The sequence below is a fragment of the Colossoma macropomum genome, unplaced genomic scaffold, assembly GCF_904425465.1.
Source record: "Colossoma macropomum unplaced genomic scaffold, Colossoma_macropomum, whole genome shotgun sequence".
Lineage (NCBI taxonomy): Eukaryota > Metazoa > Chordata > Actinopteri > Characiformes > Serrasalmidae > Colossoma > Colossoma macropomum.
Window position 1 is genome coordinate 12,816,816 of NW_023494799.1, and position 21,257 is coordinate 12,838,072.

The 21,257-nt window shown below is 39.9% G+C and overlaps 1 protein-coding gene across 2 annotated transcripts; it reads left to right on the plus strand.

Moving 5' to 3' along the window:
- The first annotated feature begins 2,229 nt into the window (after positions 1 to 2,229).
- socs7 (suppressor of cytokine signaling 7) lies at positions 2,230 to 19,258 on the plus strand. 2 transcript variants are annotated; one of them, XM_036587252.1, is made up of 10 exons: positions 2,230 to 4,022; positions 4,295 to 4,359; positions 7,339 to 7,443; positions 9,338 to 9,469; positions 13,945 to 14,090; positions 15,122 to 15,290; positions 15,376 to 15,504; positions 17,090 to 17,225; positions 17,318 to 17,457; positions 18,953 to 19,258. In XM_036587252.1, the coding sequence occupies exons 1-9, from the start codon at positions 2,617 to 2,619 to the stop codon at positions 17,436 to 17,438; spliced, it is 2,409 nt and encodes an 802-aa protein (XP_036443145.1). In that variant the 5' UTR covers positions 2,230 to 2,616; the 3' UTR covers positions 17,439 to 17,457; positions 18,953 to 19,258. The 2 variants fall into 2 exon arrangements, with proteins under 2 accessions (XP_036443145.1, XP_036443146.1); XM_036587253.1 differs by lacking the exon at positions 9,338 to 9,469.
- Positions 19,259 to 21,257: the final 1,999 nt, after the last annotated feature.

Here is a 21,257-nt window from a genome sequence, read left to right on the forward strand (position 1 = left end):
GCCTTATGGTTGTTTTTCCCACCCATATTCTGACAAGTCCCGCCTCTTGCGCTGATTGGCCAACGGTTCGTACTCGCGAGTGCTTGTCATACTGTCCAGTCATAGCACAGAACGCGGGATCGCCTACTATCCTACTAGCCAATCCTAGCTCGCGCTTAGAGAGGTGCTGAAATTTCGGTGTTTTGCGGTGTTTAAATAGGACACTGACCGAATTAGCTTCAACTGACAGAATGTAGTATTTCAGTTTGCTAGGTTATATATGTTTTTTATTGTCGACGTTTTTAAAAGCATGAGATATTTTCAACGTAATTAGCGCTGAGGAGAAGCAGCAAAAGGCTACACTGACTGCGAGGGGAGAGAAGAAAAGTAATTCTGCATGAACTTCTACAGGATTCCTATGAGAGTCTTAGAGCAAATTCAGAAAACTACTATAGTTTACTACACAAAACTACACAAGTATTCTAGATCACGATAAAACTGTATTGCTAAAATATACATACAAAATAATTTCCTTTTTGTAAAAGGGTGTCTGCAAGTTTACCCACAAGACTTCAACATTTAAAGACATCAAAGAGAAAGGCTATCCCATACTTTAGTTAGTTTAGTTATTTGTTAAATTCTGGATAAATTACCAATGAATAATTTGTTGTTAAGGCCATTAAAACCTTAAGGTTTTTGCCATTTTGAACTTGGCCTATTTATAGTAAATTCTGCACTCATTTCACACTGTTGTGTATCTGCACTTTATGTAGTCCTGTGTAATGTGCTGCTGTTGTGTGGTGCACCATGGGGCCTAAAGAATTGCATTTAATTTCAGTGCATACAAGTTATCTTGAGCAATGACAATCACTTGACTTGCCATGACTTGGCTACATTTAGAGGGCAGCAGTGAGTAATGTGTCTGTCATCATTTAGTAGCAAATAAATATCAACAAGTAGGAAGCAAGATAACAAGCAGAAGGCAAAAAAACAGCTAATCTGGCCACTTTAGGTTTATACAGTAATTGTTGCGTACAATGAATCCCTATTTTTAAATAATATTTGTAAATAAATTAATAACACATTTTGTCCTGTGTACATTTCCCCCCTAATGTCACAAAACATTTTTTGTTTACCACAGGGCATGATTGCAATAGTTTTTAAAAGTGCTATTCTTTTTTCACATAGGCAAAACTGGCTTTACAGCCAGAATTCCTAATATGGACATGATGCTGACAACAAAATGCGACAGGACTTCAGAGATGATCCAACAATTAAAGGGGAATTCCACCAATTTTTGAAAATTTATGATAACTCAGTCCTCGGGATGTAAACAAAGTCATTCAGAGAGGTTTGATGTGAAGTGTTTCATTGTAGAAACACTTGCAGACTTGGATTTCTTTACAGTGGTGGTGATAGGAACCAGGGGTCATCATGTCTACAACCCAAGTATAGCTATTTTATTTACTATCCAAAACCACCAGTGAATCTACTCCTTTGAGTTTTATATGTAATGTTGATAATGTTAAAGTAGTGGTAAATCTGAATTATCTTTGGGGACTATTTTGCCGTACAATGCCATGTGTACTCCTCCTCTATTAATGAATTAAAATAAATAGATTAAAATACATTTTAAGCCAAATCTTTGTCACAGAACTATCAAAAAACAAGGCATCAGACATCAGACAGCTTATATCTAACCATTTCACGTAATAACTTTCTTTTAGAAGTGTTAAAATCCTCAGACGTCTGGTTCCTATCACCACCACTGTGAACAGTTTTAACTTGATAAATTTCTCTTGAACGGAGCATTTCACACCAAACCTCTCTGAATGACTTTGTTTACAACTCAACCATTTACTAATGTAGAGTTCCCCTTTAACCCAGAGGACCAAGTATTTTTGACTAGAGCTACAACACGATGATTATCATTCAAGAACAAAGTTACACAAACACCTCATAAACGGATCATTTATATGCAGAATTACTTCGTATCCTGTGCAAAATGCACTGAATTCTTGTCTGTTTGATGACCGTTAAGTTCTGATACCTCTAAGCTAACGGTGTGTTTGAGGATAAAAACATAAAAAAGTATTTATTAAAAACCCCTGTAAAACTGAAAAGTACTTTCCAAAAACCGAACCGATCTGAAACTATAACACAAAATCTTAGCGCAGGAAGCGTCACAAGCGCTTATCAGCCAATCGTGGCGCGGCCTGTCGGAATACGGGTGGGGAAAAAAGCCAGCCTATCGCGCGGGTGGGGCCTGTGTGTGCGCCGTAGAGACGGTAATGTGAGCAGAGACGCGCAAGCAGCCCGTTCAATGAAGCGTTATAGATGACCCTGTGAGGACCCGCTGTTGTTTTTTTGTTCGAGATCGGCCTGTAAATGCCGTTGTTGTGTGGAAATATCCGGCGCCGCCGTGACGGTCGTGCGATGTTGAACGAGCGGCCGGAGCGGTTTGTGCTGTGATTCGTTGTGGCGGAGGGCAGAGCGGGTTAAAACACCACGAGCGAGCGGATTATTAAGACTTCCATTATGGTGCACTAGCCGAGCCTGATGCCTCGAGACTGGGGGGCGATGTGAAACGCATTGATCTCGCTCGCTCGCTCCCGTTCCGTGCACCTAGGACGAAGAATGAACGACGCGCGAGATATGTCTCCCGATTTCGTCTTGATGCGCCTGGTCTCCGCGGCCGAGGACGACCGCCGCTTGGACGAGGAGAACGGCACCGTGCCGTCGGGCGGCGGAGCGCTTTTGGCTCACGGCGGCGTGAAGAGCAAAGTGGAGCGCGCGCGGGGGGCGCCCACGACTGCCCTCCTCCCAACGGCGGCAGCGGTGGCGGCGAACAACAAAGCGCCGCGGCCCGGCGGCCCCGAGGCACCTGACGGCCGAGTGACGGCGACGGGGCCCGTGGCGCCTCCCCCGCTTCACGCCGCCGAGGCCGCGCGCAGAGGTGCGATGGCGGGGCCTCAGCTGCTGGTGTTCCGAAACCTGCCGCGAGAGTCCGAGGGCTGCGACGATACCGAGGGACAGCGCGCGACGGGCCCCGCGGACGGCCAGACGGCGCGAGCCGTTGTGAACGAGGAGCGGGAAGGCGGCGCCGTGGACGCGCGACAGCACACGCCGTGGGCGCTCCACCCGCGGCTCAAACTGGACGTGCCAGGGGCCGAACTGTGTCACAGGCATGCTATGGTCAAGGAGCGGACGGACTGGCCTGTGGCGGCAGCGCCAGACGCCAGCACCCCACTTTCGCCCAAATGGGTGACTGACGGGCCTGTTCTGGAACTGGCGAGAACATTCGGGCAGTTGGGGGTCGCCGGCGTCCCCGACTTCCTGCTCAAGGAGGGCGACCTGCCACACTGCTCTTGCCAAAGTGCCCTTGGTCAGGCGGCGGCTGCGGCAGCGGCGGCCGGGGTCAGGCAGGGCGAGGACCCGACAGAGACCAGCGACGCCCTGTTGGTGCTGGAAGGCCTCGCCTCTGAGGAGGTGAACGGCCTGGGAGTGGGCCAGAAGAGCCACACCGGATCACAGGATGGGGATGGCAGTGGGCAGGTGAAGGGGGAACTAGCGAGTGAGGTGGCGGGCGCCTTTGCCCTGAAATGTTTGCCAACGATGTTGTCGGCGCAGGCTGTCGGGGTGAGCGGAGCACTTTGCTCCGCGGCATGCCACGACCCGCAGCTGTGCTGCCTGCTGCGGGGCTCTTTGGTCCCCAGGGCTCAGGCCAGTCCTGCTGACAGACTCTCACCAGACGTCCCAGCACCAGAATCGCGCCGGGACACGCCGGCTTCAAGCCCTAAAAGGAGCACTGGGACGCTTTCATCTCGAGGAGCAAGCGGTGGAGGCCAGAAGACACTCAAAGTGCCGGGCAAATCCAGGAAAGGGTCACTTAAAATTCGTCTGAGCAAACTTTTCAGAACTAAAAGCTGTAGTGGCTCTAATAACCTGCTGGATAAAAGACCTTCGGTTACTTTCTCCATATCTTCAGCCGGCAGTTTGGTGGACATGTCAGGAGTGAACAGTGTGGAGCAAGACACAACCAGGTGAGATTTATTTCCTTGAGTTATAAAAGTTTGCCCTGTTGGTTGTAAAGTAATGGTTCAGAAACATCCACATTCATCCAGCATCAAAGCCCTTCAGAAATTGGCCATGAAGAGCTGAATAGTGATACATTTTACTTATTCTGTTCTAGTGTGTATACTGCAGCATGGATGTTAAATAAAATGCTGATACGTTTCCCAGTACAGTATAGTCCATATCTTCTTACATCATCTTTGTGTTGCAATAATTTTTCACACCATCTGTCTTCCCCCAGCCAACATGGACTAACAAGGGCCCAAAGTGCCTTCTCTACTGCTGCTTTCACTCCTGTCTTCACTGGTAAGGAGCAAATGCTGAAAGGAGTAGGTAGGGGTGGGTAGTGTGACTAGATGTTATTGTATCATGATAAATTACATGACAATATTTCATAATACACTTTTCTGACCATACTGTGGATATTGTCAGCACCTAAAGAACACCGACCAACTGAAATTTTAAGGAGAGCTTAATTAGCCCTGCTTAGTTGGATTTAGTGCAGTGCAGTATGTGAAACATTAAATTAAAAATCAGTGTAATAGTTTTGGATAGTATTTTTCATAAAGTGCACTCCAGCTCATTAAACCTCAGAAAAACAAATATTGTGATACTTATTATGTATCATGAAAATTTATTTTTGCCATATCCCCCTAGCACTAGGAGTAGGGTTTGAGGAGTTAAAGTAATATTTCAATGTTTTTCCTTAAAGAATACACTTTTGTTTCAATCTTCAGTTTTTCAAAATTATTTGAATGAAGTTTTTGTGAGCTGAGCTCTTCTGAATAAGGACGCAGCACAAAAATCCAAAGACTTAGATCGGACATAAAACTCCGGTTCATAATGGTCTACTTTAACATAAGGGAGGGTGATGTGGCAAAAATATCATATTATGATACTTAGACATTTTTACGATACACGATGTGTATCACAACATTTTACTGCAGATACAGTGCACCAGTAGTGCCACATTTAATAAACAGCCACCAAAAACTCTGGGTTTTGCTCAACAATCCACTGTACTGTAGTAAGTCCAATTATGTCTTTTTATTTCTTCTTTTTTTTAGTTATGTATTTTTTTGACAAAACATGCATTTGGTCTGTGTTCTTTACTAACAATATCCACAATATGCTCAGAAAATCATATTGCTTGTCATGATGATAACGCTTATTACAATAATGATTAAATATTGTCATACTGGACACCTCCTTTAACATATGCACAGTATTGTTTAACATAACAATAGCTTGATAGCTAGTATTCTGGACATATTTAGATGCCTGTGTTCCTTCTCTTTAGAGGGAGGACAGGTTAAAATGATCAATAGTCTCAAGTTATAAGATTGCACATGCTCTATTCTTTATCAGGTCTCTCCATAACAAGGAGAATATTGTGTTGTAGAGGTAGTGGTCTATTGGAGTTCCGAAAAGCAATTTTGATGTTTCATTTTATGCCCCAAAGAAGCCTATTGAAGGTCACTATATCTTACTTTCGGAAGCACAAAAGATGGTAGTTTTAATTTTTTTTGGACTATTCTTTGAAGATTAAATTATGGTTATTTTGTTTCAAATACACAACATTGAAACTTACATTTTAATGACACAAAGATGCAGATTTTAAGCAAAGGCCAAAGTCTAATTTGCTATTTTCTTGTTACCCCAAATGTGGCTGATCAGTATGTGTTTGGTGTCTTGAAGCCTTAATTTTGTCCATACTTTATCCATGTTATGATAACAGTAAATCATACAGTGTCGGAAACCACAAAAGCAAGTCTGTTTGAGATTAACTAACAACTCAAAGCAGTTTGAGGCATGCAGTTTGCACACTGCTAATTGGTGGTCATAAGCTTCTGTTACTTGTTTGCAACATTAGCCGTTTAGCTTCAGCGCAAAACTAAAGACACAGATTTGGACACTACACATTAGAGCAGAAAGGAGGAGCGCTGGAGTGACTTGATTGATGCTGTTCATTTAAGTCCATTGGTGTTTGAAATGCAGTTGCAAAATTAATGGCTTTAATATAATGTCCATTCTCCGTGGTGCACACGGTCACAGTTTTACTTTGCAACATCACAATGTCCAATGCTTGAGTGAGTAATTGTTAGTGGTAGTTTCAGGAGAATTCATGGTTAGATGGTCACAGTATGGGCTTGTTACTGTGGGTTAACTTTTAAACCCACACATATAAATACAAGGACACACAAACTGTAAACATTACAACAAAGTAGGAGTTAAAACAGGCACGGTGATGTGAATTACAATGTAATGATATCCATATGTGAATCATTCCTTTATGGACAGCAAGAGTCTCAAAGCAAAAGAAAAAGCAAAAGGCGGCACAGAGGAAACAAAAAAGAGCACTTTAGGAGGTTGCAGTGAAACACTGAAAAATATGCAATATGTCCGAGCAGGTGGGCAGTAAGAGATGCTGACAGTGACATAATTTGCAAGCGTATGTTTGTAGCACATTAACTGTGATGATTGTCGCATTTAAGATAAAATCTTTTGTTTTCAGTTTATCAGTAGCTGGCCAGCTTTTTGTTATAGCAAATTAATTAAATAAAAAAATCCAGATATTAGAAAAAGCTGTTAGCCACCCTGTTTTGAACAGGTTAACTAGTTTTCCACTGCTGATTTAGCTGTCTCTTTTGTCATTTCTTTTCTTTTTTTTTTAAGAAGAAGAAAGCAGTGATGTGTTCAGTAGACTAGCAGTTAGAGTTTGACCGATTAACCCTTTTTTCACAGTAGCTACATGCAATTTCTGCCTGTTTTGGAGGTCCCTCAGTTGAATTTAGTTGAAGTGAACTGGATGTCTTTGTAGATAAGCAAGCACATCAACATTTATAAAAGATTTGTTATTGTTTTTAAATGCTATTTTTGATTGTGTCAGCTGTACACGATTTTTTGATTTCAAAAAAGCTGCAGTTGTGCTGTCCATTTTGTCTCGGCACAGCTGCCCTTGTGGAAAGTTAGGAATTGTTTTCACAGCAGGGAGTTCTCACCCCTCCTCTTTCAGCCTTTATTGATCACTAGCAGCTCAACACAGAGTCAAAGTATTTTACACAGAGAGCCAATAGTATCCTGGTTAATCTGAAAAGAGGTACAGGGAAAATATTTTATTTTATTTTGTTATTACTTGGATTAAAAATATTGAATCAATGTCCACTCCACTTGCGGAATGACCACTAGGGGGCCTGCAGAAAAAGGTTACAGCAAATAATCAAGGTTATTATATATCCTTAATCTTTTTTTCCCTTTTTCCTGTTTTTTGTTCGCTGGTTGAAGGAGAGACAGTGTCGCTGGTGGACGTGGACATTTCCCAGAGAGGGAGAAACTCTCCTCACCCCCCAACACCCCCACCCCCACCACGCAGGAGTCTCAGCCTTCTAGGTACACACACACACATAAACAGCTACTCATTTGATCTCTTTCGGTTTTTGTCTTCTCAGAGCCTCTCTCTCTTTCTCTGTCTATCTTCTTTGCTTATCTCACATCTTTTCTACTGTCTGCCATCATTGTTGACATTCTCAGAATGTCTCGCTTGGCAAATATCTCGCCATCTCTCCACATATCTCTCCCACGTATCGTTGTCTTACTTTCATGCCACTTTCCCATCAGTCCGTCTGTCTGAGATCTGTCTGCAAGTATAAATAAATTGCAGGGTTCATAACAAACAAACAAACAAACAAAAACCAATTCACATTATCAGTTCTAAGGAGTGATGTTGTTCTTTTTGCATATTCTAATGTAATAAGTGGTTCAAAACCATTTCTCCAGCTGAGCTAGAATGACACTATTTGGAAGACGTTCTTACGCAGCATTTTGGTCCGTCAGCTTGGATCTCATTGTGGTTGCTGGGATTGAAAGAGGAATAATCTCCACGCTGATGGTATCCTATAGTTGATTGCACAGTATGACGACATGGTCTTTGTGGTCAGCAAGGGACAGGATTAGCTGTGGGTCATGATTAGATGCTTTCTGTCTGTTTTTATTTAAGGAAACCTTTTCCCAGTTTGTCTTTAAAGATGTTTTGAATAATTTTAGATTAATCTTATTTTGCTAATATTGATTAAAACAATGAGTTGCAGAATTTACATTTTGGCACATTTTTTTGCCATCTCATAAAATCATTTTCCATCACAGCTAGTGTGTGTGTTCTCACTTTTTGCAGATGCTTCCCTTTGTTCTGTTACAAATTGTATCATACTGCAGAAGTCTGTGATTTGTGGCCTGTCAGTCTTACTGCACGTGCCGTAAGAGGATAAGATGACAGACTGTGGATGACTTGTAGTGTCATCTAATTGAAGGGATTTGCCCAGTTGTTCTGTGGTTTAGACAGTTTGAGCTAAAACATGTTACATCTGCATTATTTGCTTTGCACGTAAAGAGGAGAACTTACTAAATACTATTTATGTGGAATTGGTATTGCAATTTTGTTTTAAAACTCTGATTATTTAGCACAGTTGGTATGATCTATAACACTGTTATAGGTGAATTCCTTTATTTTAAATTTTCTTTATAATTAAATGGTTAAAAAGATGTAAACAAAGTCATTCATGGTGGTTTAATGTGAAGTGCTTTGTTGTAAAGAAACTTACAAAGTCCGAATTGTTCACAGTGGTGACAGGAACCAGATGTCTGATGAGTTTAATGCCTCCAAATGCAACATCACAGAAAGCTATTGCAGTAAATGGTTATGAGCACACTGTCTGGTGTCTGAGACATTGTTTTATGATATTTTTGAGGTAAGGTTTTAGCCTGTAACATATTTTTAAAATACATGCAACAAAATATTTTTTTTCAGATTTACAACTATTTTACCATCATTAACATTACATATTCAAATCAGAAGACGTGTAAGTTCATTGGTAGTTTTAGACTGTAAACAAAATGACTATATTTGTGTTGACATCATGATCTCTGGTTCATTTGACCACCACTGTAAAGAAATCAGAGTCTGTAAGTGTCTCTACAATCTCAGTGATAGAATTATGCAGAAAGTTTTAAAAATTAGTAGAATTCTCCTTTAAACCTAGCCTAGTATTTACACTCTTGTATTATGGCTGTATGTTTCAGATAACCTCTTCTGAACCACAAAGTACAACTGAAGACAGTGATATTATTAAAATCGTATACATGTAACTGCAAACCAACTGTATGAACCTTTCCTAGGTTCATAAGTAAGGTTCTGTTGCTTTCTGTGGCACGTCACTGACTTCTAAACCAACAGCCCTGACCGTAACGTCATCCTCCTGGTCTCTGAAACTTTGCCACTCTGTTCCAGACGATATAGGTGGGCCGCAGCCCGGGCCTTTCCTAGTGAGTGTCATGGGGGCGTCCCTGCAGTCTCTCCCCCTGCCTCTTCCTCCTCCTCCCCCCCTCCATGCCACCATCCAGCATAGTCTCAGCCTCAATGGTAAGGGTGCGGTGGCGGGAAGGCGTGTGTTGGTGTTTTAGGGAGCCTTTCTGGTTCTGAGAGCAGACTGCAACCTTCTCTCCCCCCATTTTTTTCTGTTAAATCCAACGTCTTGTGTTCTGCCCTTGGAAACACTTTTACTCCATGAAACACCAAATAGAAGTGCAGAGATGCTAAGGTGGCAAATACTATGTGCATGTATTGACTTCATTTGAAAGACTGGGTGAGCATATTTATATGTTCTATTTTTAAGTAGGGCTGCGACTAACAATTATTGCTGTAATCGATTAATCTATAGATTATAACTGAATTAATTGGCTAATTGAACCATCTGCTGTTTCTTCTCACTTTGGCTCGTTATAGCACCACCATCATTCAAAGCTTAATTGAGCAATTCCTTTTTTGCAATGCAGTGAAAAAGAAGCCATGTCGTCCCCCTTAGCTTCTTAGGGCTGTCGCTATTGATTATATTAGTAATTGAGTAATCGACCTATTATTTTGGCGATTAATAGAGTAATCAGTGTTTTGTTTAAAACAATGAACAATTCATTTTCGAAGACTGCAAAATACTCTACTGGAAAAATATAAAGGACACCTTTGAAAAAGTACTACATGGTAAAAATACATAGAAATATGTGTGCCCATCAGGCTCTGTTCCTTACTGTAGAATTTAAAATATGAATTAGCAGGATATCTGCAAATAAGGTGTGGCAAATTAATTAAAGAAAATTAAGTGTTTTAAAGTCATTTTAATGCCAAAATCCAATACATTTTGAGAAATCTTTAATGGTTCAATCATTTTGTGAACTTTTCACAGCCATGTATGCCATTACATAGTAGTGTTTAATAGTAAATATTTAAGTGCTAAGCTAGCGTGATATACATTCACTTCTGAATTTGAAATTTGAAGGTTGTAACAGACGTTTAAGTGGCATATTCTTTACTTTATTGCAGTTTTGCAGTAAAAGCCTAACTGAACACTATTGGAGGTGTTTTAGAGCACCACAGAGCACTTTTGTTCTTTAAGTAAAGTTTGCGTTAACATTTTTCTGTAATTGACGTCATCAATGATGAATGAATTTTGTTGACTAATCATTGCAGCCCTATTTTCAGCCTTTCTGGTGATTAGCATCTTGTTATCTACTGGGTGAAATATTATTTCTGAGAACCAGCCACTGACTTACATAAATTTGTATCAAATTCTTACTCTGCCATGTAGCCCATGTTTAAAGATGCGCAAAGGGAGCAAAGCCAGTCAGCATACTTGTATTCTCTAAACAAGGCTTGCATATGCAACATGACGTTTTGTTACATGCAGCAAGCAGATTGGCTCAAGGGTCAATATGGCTCATCTCTTGTGCTGGAAGGTCAAGCTGAGGAACATCTTGCCAGAAACCAGCAACACTCACAGAAGGCAAATTGGGTGGGGATAGATCATATACCAACAAAACAAACACAAAAGTTTACAAACAACAAAAGTTTAAACAGACTATCTATAGTCAGGACGAAGCAGCTGGTGCTACAACTAAACACTCTGAGGGTTACATCTCTTACTGTGTAAATCCCTTTAGACAGTAAAAAAAGCCTTGTTTGTCTTACGACAAGATGGCAGAATACAGTGTACCAAAAACAACCTTATCAATTAGCACAGTGCAGGGGATCATCTCACTTAGCCAGCCCAATGGCCAGCTAAAAAGAACACTCACTACGAATGAATGGAAGCCAGTATAACTTGGTGGAGAGGGTGACTTGCTCCGCTCACCACTAATATGCTATTTGTTCACAAGAGAACATGATACCTTCTCAGTTGTTGCAGAAAAGTGATAATAGAGGGACAGAAGTAGTGGCATAATTACCTTAAAGGCCAACCTATTACAAAAGGACATTGTAATTTGCTTGTTTACCCACCATGCTATGTCTAAGTTATTGCCATAATGTGGGTTAAAGGCTGAAATATGTTACACTGTATTATGTGTTATCGAATCTACTCATGATTCATCAGTATAAAATTGTATAAGTAGTGATATAAGGGGTCCAGTAAACATGTAATTGCTGTGCATGTACTGCCGGTAGTTATGCTGATGGATTGAAGATACGCTTTCAGCTTTAGGGTGTTGATCTGAGAGACAATGCAAGACCATTCTCTCACAGAGGAATTCCCCCCCTTTGTGCTTCTTTAAACATGGACTTTGCACAAACCAAGAGATGAGAGGAAGATACTCTCCCAGGGACTTCCCAGAACTGAGATCTCCACTGTTGATCAGCTGAGGTGGGGCAATGGTGACTCAACAGAGAGCAGAGAGAGCCACAAGTGTGCACTCTCCTGCATCAGAGAGGCTGGCTGACTTGCATACAACAGCAGGCAACCTCTCTGTACATATCAGCATGTAGCAGAGACCACAGACGTACAGGAAACACAGTAAATCAGAGGAAAGCTGGCTACTTGAAGCAAGCACATGTTGAAGTCTCAGCTTGACCTTGGACATCAAAGGATCAAACAGGCCAAGCTAGGGGAGGTGCTGAAATTTTAAGTAACTTATAGATGATGCACATAGTGACGTCATCCTAAAAACTATGCAAAACTATTTTTCTTTGCTCTGTAGGCTCTGTAGCCATGCTGGCAGTAATAACTGTTGTAGTTCTAATATTAGCTAGGTATAGCATCACTCTGCTATTTCTCGTCGGGGCCTGTGGCTACCTGAACTGTGTCCCTGCCCGATTTGCATGCACACCACACATTGTGTTTGACGACACTACCCAGTCTGTACCACACATGCTTATCTTTTTATGACATTGCATTGTCAGATTAGCTTTGGTAAACATACAGTCTTTCATCAGATCTGCTATAATATTAGCAGAACAATGAACACCACCCACACTTATCACTGTAAAGCATTGTTTAATGCAGGAGTCATTATATCAGCAGCGGTTGTTTATCCATTCGTCACATAAGATAAGGCTAATTTTCGCCAGCACTTTTTAAATACCTTTTTATCAGATATATAATGCACTATTCATGTGTATTTTAACACCTGTGTAGTGTGCCTTTATTTTACCCAGCTTTGTTCATGCTATTGTTATTGCAGCACACATGGCTTAGAACACTATCATAAACAAATCAAAACCGCACAGGTAGATATTCACACCTTAAAATTGTGTTTTCACTGATGAACATGCAGGATAGCATACCAACCAAGCATCCATACATAATTATAATTAGGGAATATGGGCATTTTGTTAACGCTCAACTAACCTGGCTGGTGCTGGTAAAAGTAATGTGCTCTATGCATGTGTGACAGTGGTGTGCATGCAAGGGGCAAATCAGGCAAGTGGTGCAGTTTGGGCTGCAATAGGACCCTGGCCGGTAGTGGATGCTGGAAAACTGAACCGCTGTTGGTCTTTGCTAATTTCGGTTCCATGAGACTCACTTTCTAAGCCGCCTATCCTTCTGGGCCGGGGTGTGCTGGAGCCTATCCCAGCTGTCATTAGGCGGGAAGGCAGGATACACCCTGGACAGGTCACCAGTCTATTGCAGGGCAGACGGACAGACATACACATTCACGCTCACAATCACACACATTCACACCTAGGGGCAATTTAGCGTGTCCAATTGGTCTGACTTCATGTCTTTGGACTATGGGAGGAAACCGGAGCTCCATGAGACTCTTGAATACAAAATAAAATTTTCTTTTTTGACATGAAATGGGATTGTGCAGGCTAGAATGTACAGGCCTAAGTTAAAGAGGAACCAATTTTTCAACATTTCTGTGTAACTGAGTCGTTGGGATGTACAAATTTATAGAAAGATGGGAAATGATGTGTTTTAGAAAAACCTATGGACTCAGATTACTGTCTATTCTGTAACACAAATATGGCTATTTTATTCATATCCAAAATGAACAGTGAGCATAGGCATGTGTTTTGAGTTTTTATATGTAATGTTGATAAAGGTAAAACAGTAAACCCAAAAAATATGTTTTCTTACTTATGCAGAAATTTTGAAAAATATTTAGAATTCCCCTTCAGGTTTAGCACTGCGTGACAGCAGCAACCACAGATGAAAAGGACAAGTGCGTTAGGATATACTGAATTCGAAAAGACATAAATGAAATATAAAATTCTTAACAGGCACACATAGGTCTATACTGCTCTTTTATTAGTATTTTTTTGCAGTCATGAATGTATTTGTACTACACAGTGGTGAACCGTGACTATTAGAGCTAGGCCTTTAATTTGGGATATATATGTCAAACTCTAGGTGGGAAAACATGAGGAAAAAAGCCACTTCTATAATAATGCTAATTTCTGCTAGTGTCCCAATGGGCTTCTAGTAGTATGGTATCTCTATTGGCCCTTTCTGGTCTAAGCTCCATCCCATAGATTACAAGATCATAGTTCTTATCGTAAAGCAATCACTGAACCTCAGAAAAAAAAGCCTCTTATATATAGGTAAATATTATTTGTTTGTGTTCCAGATGCTTTCTTCCGAGCACTTCCTCATTCTGCACCATCGCCAATGGAGACTCCGCCCCCATCCCGAGTGGCCCCACCTCCAAATCTGTGTCCTCTGAGGGGAGTTGATTCCAGCAGCTTCACAGCTAGTCTGAGGGAACTAGAACGGGTGAGAATGTAAACCTGTATAGGAGTAGATACTGTTGTATGCAAAAGTATGGGCGCCCCAGGTTAACTACATGTTTTGTTGATTTTCTGATTGTAAAAAAAAGACATCCTCTACAGAGAACACAGTACTACATATTTGAATGCACAAGTACTGTTTCTTTGTTGAATTTAACATATTGGGGGAAAAAATACAATGGTCTGTGTAAAAGTTATGACACCTTTTATATTGTATGTTTTATTTTTTTCGTAGCAAATAAATAGAAATTGTGCACTAAAATTTGCAGAAAAAATGCCATATTCAAGACCGCTATAGAGCAGGAGTGACAAATTTAACCACTAAAAGGGCCATTTTAAGAAATCTCAGCAAATCCATTTTTTGGGGTAGTTTTTTTTAGAACTGCCTATTTGCTTAAACTAGACACCACTGCCTATTTGCTTAAACTAGACACCACTAGGCATCTTTTCTGTTTGTGTAACCGCTGGTCCATAGATTGTTGTTTGGGGAAGGGGGTCAGAACGCACACTATGTTGCAGTGCATGCTGGGGACTGTAATGCATCTTATTGTGATTCGGGCTAATAAAAATAGAAAATTAAAATATTTTTGCAGGCCAGATAGGACTGTGTCACGGGCCTGACTTGGCTCGCGGACCTTGTGTTTGACACATGGGCCAAAGAGGATGTGTTAACTTCTTTTCACTCAGGAAAATTTTCTTTTTGAGTTCTACTGAACTTAATGATATGAAAAGAAGATCCTGTTCCTGCACTATGAAATACTTGAAACATACATACTTAAGTCACTATCTACTCAGGCATTGTAGAATTGTGTGACATTGTGTAAAGTAAGTCCATCAGTGCATTCTCTAGAAAGAGTTTTCTTGGTACGAATTGCTGTCCAGTACCTTTAAAAACAATGTGCTATTTTTAGATGTACGCCATGGTTGTCGGCTTGGCACTGATGAATTTGCTGTATGATCAATCAATAGGAACAGCCCGAAAGGGAAACTTGTATGTATGCGTCTCTTTTTCCACAGTGTGGCTGGTACTGGGGGCCCATGAACTGGGAGGATGCTGAATTGAAGCTGAAAGGGAAGCCTGATGGCTCTTTTCTGGTGCGGGACAGTTCGGACCCCCGATATATTCTCAGTCTCAGCTTTCGTTCGCAGGGGGTCACACACCACACACGCATGGAGCATTATAGAGGTAAACAGAAGCAACAGACTGCTACATACACAAAAACACACATATTTATATGGAAAGATTTACCTATTTGCTGTTCTGTGTTTAGGGACCTTCAGCTTATGGTGCCATCCAAAGTTTGAAGACCGCTGCCATTCTGTGGTGGAGTTCATTGAGCGTGCCATCATGCATTCTAAAAATGGAAAATTCCTTTACTTCTTGCGGTCACGTGTTCCAGGTAATGCTTCTTTAATGTCCTCTTCTCTGTAGGTTGTATTACATCTCCAGTCACAGGGCTGATCATGTGGAAAATTAGTATATTAAACTGACATGATGTTATGGCTGTTTTATATTGTATGTATGTTGTGTAGGTGGAGTTACACTTTTCTATGTATGTGCATAGACTGTGGGCCATAAAATCCTAGTGGTTTAACCCAGGGTGGAAAGTAACAAATTAAAACTACTCTTGCTACTGTATTTAAGAACATTTCTCAGTAACATTACTTTTTGATTACAATTCAAGATGTTAAAACTAAAAGAAGTAGCATCACTGAAAAAAAACACACTGCTGCGAGTTACCCTCTAAAGCCTGAAATTAAGAGGTGTCTGGTCAGATTTTGCCAGAATTTTTCAGACCACTTTATTTGTCTTTACATGTTAATGTTACACATAATGTGGCTCAATGTTTAGGTCTCAAATGAAAAATCAGTGTTATTCTGATAAAGATATAATGACAACAGAAGATATCACATCTTAGAAAGACATGTCATTTACCAAGTTTTGACTCTTTGAATACTCTTTCAGTGCGCTTGCAATCATCAGTTTCATCTGCTCGGTTCAAAGCACATTTCATGTTACAAAATGATTTTCCATGTGTTGTGTGCAATTACACATTTCCACCAGAGAGGTCTTCAAATCCCCAATTCTTACATAGTATAGCCTTTATATAATAGTAGTTGAATATGTTTCTAATAACGAATTCAACAAGTATTTTTTTAATATTTTATAATTGTAACAGACTAATAAAGCATGAGGAAGCATAAATGGCTTATTAATTTGTTGTTTCAGAATAACAGCCAGGGATGTGATGGAGAGTAAACACTGTATGCATACCATTTTAAAATTTGAAACGTCATTTGTTTACCCTTCTAATTACTCACTTTTTATCCAGTTTTCTCACTTAATGGGGTTTCCTAAATATTTGCTCTTTTTAACCATTCTCTCAGTCCCAGTTATTTAGGTTTCTGTCAGTGGCTACTTCATATTAGAACTTAACAAGAAAATATTACAACCTGATTGTATTTAAATATTGAACGTATTAGAATACACAATACAGGAAACCAACTGCAGTTCACAGCTCACATAAAACTGTAGCAATATAGTGATTAAAAGGATGAAAAGATGTGTTTGGTATAAGAATTCTGCTGTTATGTGATTAAGTAAAGTTTAGAGTTTACCCACTTTTATTTTTTTACCATGCTTGATAACAGCTTTTATTAAACCTAAAACTGTTGCTTTTGTGTTCTGTGGTAAGTGTCTGTTAGCTAGTAAGTTAACATTCTAGGCAAACTAATGGGTTAGCTTAGGTAGCAAATAAACCCAGTACATCTTGAGCATTGGAGCTTCTTGCTGGATGACAAATATTAACTTAAATGTAATTCAAGTAATTAGCTGAGTAGTTTTACAATAAACAACTCTTACCCAAGTCATTTTCTGTAGATACTTTCTCTTTTATTCAAGTGAATTTTTTAGTACTGTAGCAGCACCTTTACTTCAGTAGTCTTTCTGCCCCCTGGGCTTAACGTCTGGTCTCCATCTCTCAGGGCTCCCACCAACTCCAGTGCAGCTGCTGTATCCAGTCTCTCGCTTCTGCAATGTCAAGTCCTTGCAGCACCTCTGCCGCTTCTGTATCCGACAGCTCGTCCGCATAGATCACATCCAGGAACTCCCTCTCCCAAAGTACTGTGCTATCTCACCTGTCGTTCCTTATTGTTCTCTGCCACTAGTTTTGCTTACACTGCATTGAAATTGTAATTTTTTTCTTTCTCCAGACCGCTCATTGTCTACCTGAGAAAGTTCTACTACTACGACCCAGAGGAAGAGATGTATCTGTCAATCAAAGGCATGCGCCAGATGGCAGGCGTGGAGCAAGAGCCAGAGTCTGAGACGTAGCCGGAAGAGCCATGTTCGTGTAAGAATCGTTCAGAAACTGGACAAAAGTCAGAGACCACCTTTCATTCATTTATCCATTTAAAAAGCCATTAAGTACAAGTACAAGATATTTCTGAGGAGATATAACTTTAGATAAGTTTAGATAAAAATATATTACAATCTGATTGTATTTAAATATTAAAAGCTTTGTTTTACAGAAAGTATTAGTATACACAACACAGGAAACCAACTGCAGTTCACAGCTCACATAAAATAGTCTAATAACACTATAGTGATTAAAAGTATGAAAAGATGTGCTTGGTCCACTTACATAAGAATAGGGGACCATCAAAGGAAAATTAGCTAAAAACAGCTAAAAAAGCTAAAACTGAAGCATTACTAAAAGTTATCACACAGAGAAAGAGCTCATGTTCTCTGAACAATGGACTGACCACCTCAGATTCCAGACATCAATGCACTGAATGTGTATGAAAATACTTGGATAGTGTGAAGCATATAATACATCCAACTTTTAAGACTGAACTTCGAAGGTATTGAAAAATATCTTTGTAGATTTCTTTGAAAAACTGAAAGCAAATCTCCAGAAAGGAATGGAAGCTGCATACATATAACAATTTTATGTATGCCGAAGAATTTGATAATATATGTAGTTGTGAAGCTTTTGGTAATTTTGATCGGAAATTAAATGAATGCAGGGTGGTCTCTGACTTTCGTAAAGCACTGTATAACCCTCCAAGATCTCCCACAGTGTATATGCCTTGAAACACCCCCTCTTACATTTTATCAAATGTGCAGTCAATACCATTTTTGTGCAAAAGATTAAGTTTGATAAAAAGTTATGTCTCCTATCCTTTTTGCCATGTGCTTATAATTTTTGATGTTAAAAGAATGATTAAAAAAACTGTGAAGTGCAGATTTACAGTAAAATGCAGTAAATGTACAACAGAATTACACGTTGTAAACGTCTGATGCTGCGTTTAAATGTTTGCATTGAAAAAAAAAAAACATCATGCCGCACCTTATACCTGTATGTGGCCGACCACGGCATGAAGCCGTGCAAACGCTGCCATGGTGACGATGGTGCTGCCAAAAATGGGTGATTCATAGAGGAAAGCTTTAGCAGTGTAAACTGTTTATTTAAGGTGGAGAAAAGCAGAAGGACGCTGAGTCTTGTTTTATTTTCGGTTATGTATAATAATGACTTCATCTCTAGTTCAATGAGATATTTGGCATCCATGGGTCCCAAAAAATCTAAATCCGGTTTATTCTACTGCTGTGGTCAGCAGTAAAATTTGGGAAAGTTGAACTCTTAATGGAGCATTTCGCTCAGCGCTACGATCTGCGGAACGTTGCTTCTTGCAGTTGCATTGAAAACAATGGAATATTCGGTTTGCCGTCGTCTGTCTACCACACACATGTGAACACAACATAAGGGTTATCAAATATACTAGACCAAAACTTGTTTATTCACTGCATATTGTGATTTGAACTGTACTGTAATTGTGTGTTTTCAGGTGTTCTGTGTATGGATAGCGGATGGGATAGCGCATAGACACTGCTGGTGCACAGCTCTGCCCTAACTCCCCATCAGTCTTCCAGCAGAAGCCAATGAACATCATCGGAACTGCCCCCTTCTTATTTTTGATCAAAAAGACAGAAGTGGGCAGGGGAATGCTGGAGTACTGTCCATATGAAACTGGCATTATATCCAGAGACTGATCTGGCAGTCTGGACAGGCACAGGACTGAAAATGAAACACATAGAACATTTAATGTGATCTGGAGTTATGAAATAAACCTCCATCTGTAGCTTTCTCATGGGAAAAAAAAACATTGGAGTTTTTAACCTGGACACATTTGTGAATCACTTTTCTTTGTTTTGGTTCTTCTTTCTCTCCCTGTTATCTTGCTGTCCCCTTTATTTCTCCATTACCTGTACTGTAACTTCCTCAGTCTGACAGCAGGCCACATGAACTGTCTTTTCAGTAAAAGAGAGTGAAAATGAAAAAGGCTTGGGAATTCCACTTCACTCGCATGCAGGTATGACACTACAGTGCAGAACATACTGTATTAAAATGGGTCATTCGTTAAGTTCTATAGAGTTATCATTAGCTCTGTTTCCATCCACTTCCTGCACAAATTGCAAGTGATAAAGTGAAAATGTGAAAACAATTGCCGCTTAGCATTTTTTCATCAAAATGACTTTTAGCGGTAAAAATGATTTACATAAAAACCCCAAAAACCTGTGGTTGCAAAAGTTTTGGTTTATCGATAAAAATTTTACTTGTCTGTTTCTATCTCTAATTTCATGTATGTCGCAACTTGTGTTGCTTTGGCTTCCCTGACTTCAGACATTTTGTTAATTTAATTTTAATTTTTAATGTTTTTCCACCGGAACCTTTGCAGGAGACATCTTTAAGGGTAAAAGTGGTAGCATTCCTTTAAAAGCGGTCTTATCTCCTCCTCAGTCCAGTTCTGCCTCCCATCCATGCTGTTTGTGTTTGTTTGCGTTTCATGTGGAGGCACGTGAGGGAAATCTGTCACCTGATGCTAAGGCTGCGTTCACATTATAAGCCTTATCGCTCAATTCTGATTCTTTGCTTAGATCCAATCTTTTAACGTGATGATTCATATTCATGTAGGTATGTGACTCAAATCTGGTATTAATATGAACAAACCTGTGTCCTGAAACGACCCACATGTGCACAACCTAATCAATTACATTGTTAGTAACCCACAAGACTTCTAATGTTAATGTTGTCTGACCTAATGCATAAATGCTTTCTCTTCTGGATGAGGCTTTTGCAACATTCAGGTATCGATAAACAATTGCTCAAAACATTCATATCAACATTCTTAAATATTACAGACAGTTTACTTTTCCTTAGCCTACATCGACAAACTGTTGCAAAAAAAACCCTTTGGATGGAAACATAGCTATTGTGACAAACACAGACATACAGAAATTACTCCAAACAGCTGGGCACTCTTTCTCACCACGTGTTTGACATGCTTGATCTGTATTATTCTTTGAGCAAGGCACGAGCAAACTGGGATTAAGTACTAATCATGCATTTCACTAAAGGTCTATATTTAGCATTGTTGTGTTGACCCATATTTATACTAGTGACAAAGATTGTGATTTGAAGAAATGCCATTCTAAACTATAATAGCTGGTTGTCAGAGGCTGCAGATAAACACTAATTTACTCCTAATCACAATGATTATACTAAACTCCATGAGAACATAAGATCCACAAACTCTGATTTACAATGACAGTAGGTGATTTTGAACAGAAATCTGTTTCAGGGGAGGTATATAAATCCATATAAGAGTTCCATTGGATGGGATAGACCATCCTTTTTTGCTTAACGCATTCATTATACTTGATCAACTCCTGCCCTGTGCATTGAATTGTCTACAGATAATGTAACACTACAGCAATAATTTAGTTATCAAAATTATTGATGAGTCGTGAAGAAAAATGTCCTTAGTTTTACCAAAAATAGTTGTGTACCTGGTGACTTGAGGTGAGAATTGATTCTTATATGCATTGTGATTGTCTCTTGAATGATTCTGCTACTATGCACAAAAAGTCATTTTTTAATTGAAAACTGTAAACAGTACCAGGCTATTCAATTAAGCAAATTCAAATAGGTTACTGGGAAAAAAATCATGTAGGCAACAGAACTAAAAATCAAGATGCAAAAAAAGAATGATTTTGTAATTGCATCTTGGCCCCCTGAACAGATATATGATTGATTCAGGTGCCTACAGACTCCCAGCCCTACCAGGGACCCTCTCTAAAACACCTGACATA

Bases quoted from the DNA above. Each gene is read 5' to 3' on its own strand.
- socs7 (XM_036587252.1), top strand. From the start codon at position 2,617: ATGAACGACGCGCGAGATATGTCTCCCGATTTCGTCTTGATGCGCCTG. The intron at 4,023-4,294 runs GTGAGATTTATT...GTCTTCCCCCAG, and splicing joins GTGGAGCAAGACACAACCAG to CCAACATGGACTAACAAGGG. The intron at 15,505-17,089 runs GTAATGCTTCTT...TCCATCTCTCAG, and splicing joins CTTGCGGTCACGTGTTCCAG to GGCTCCCACCAACTCCAGTG.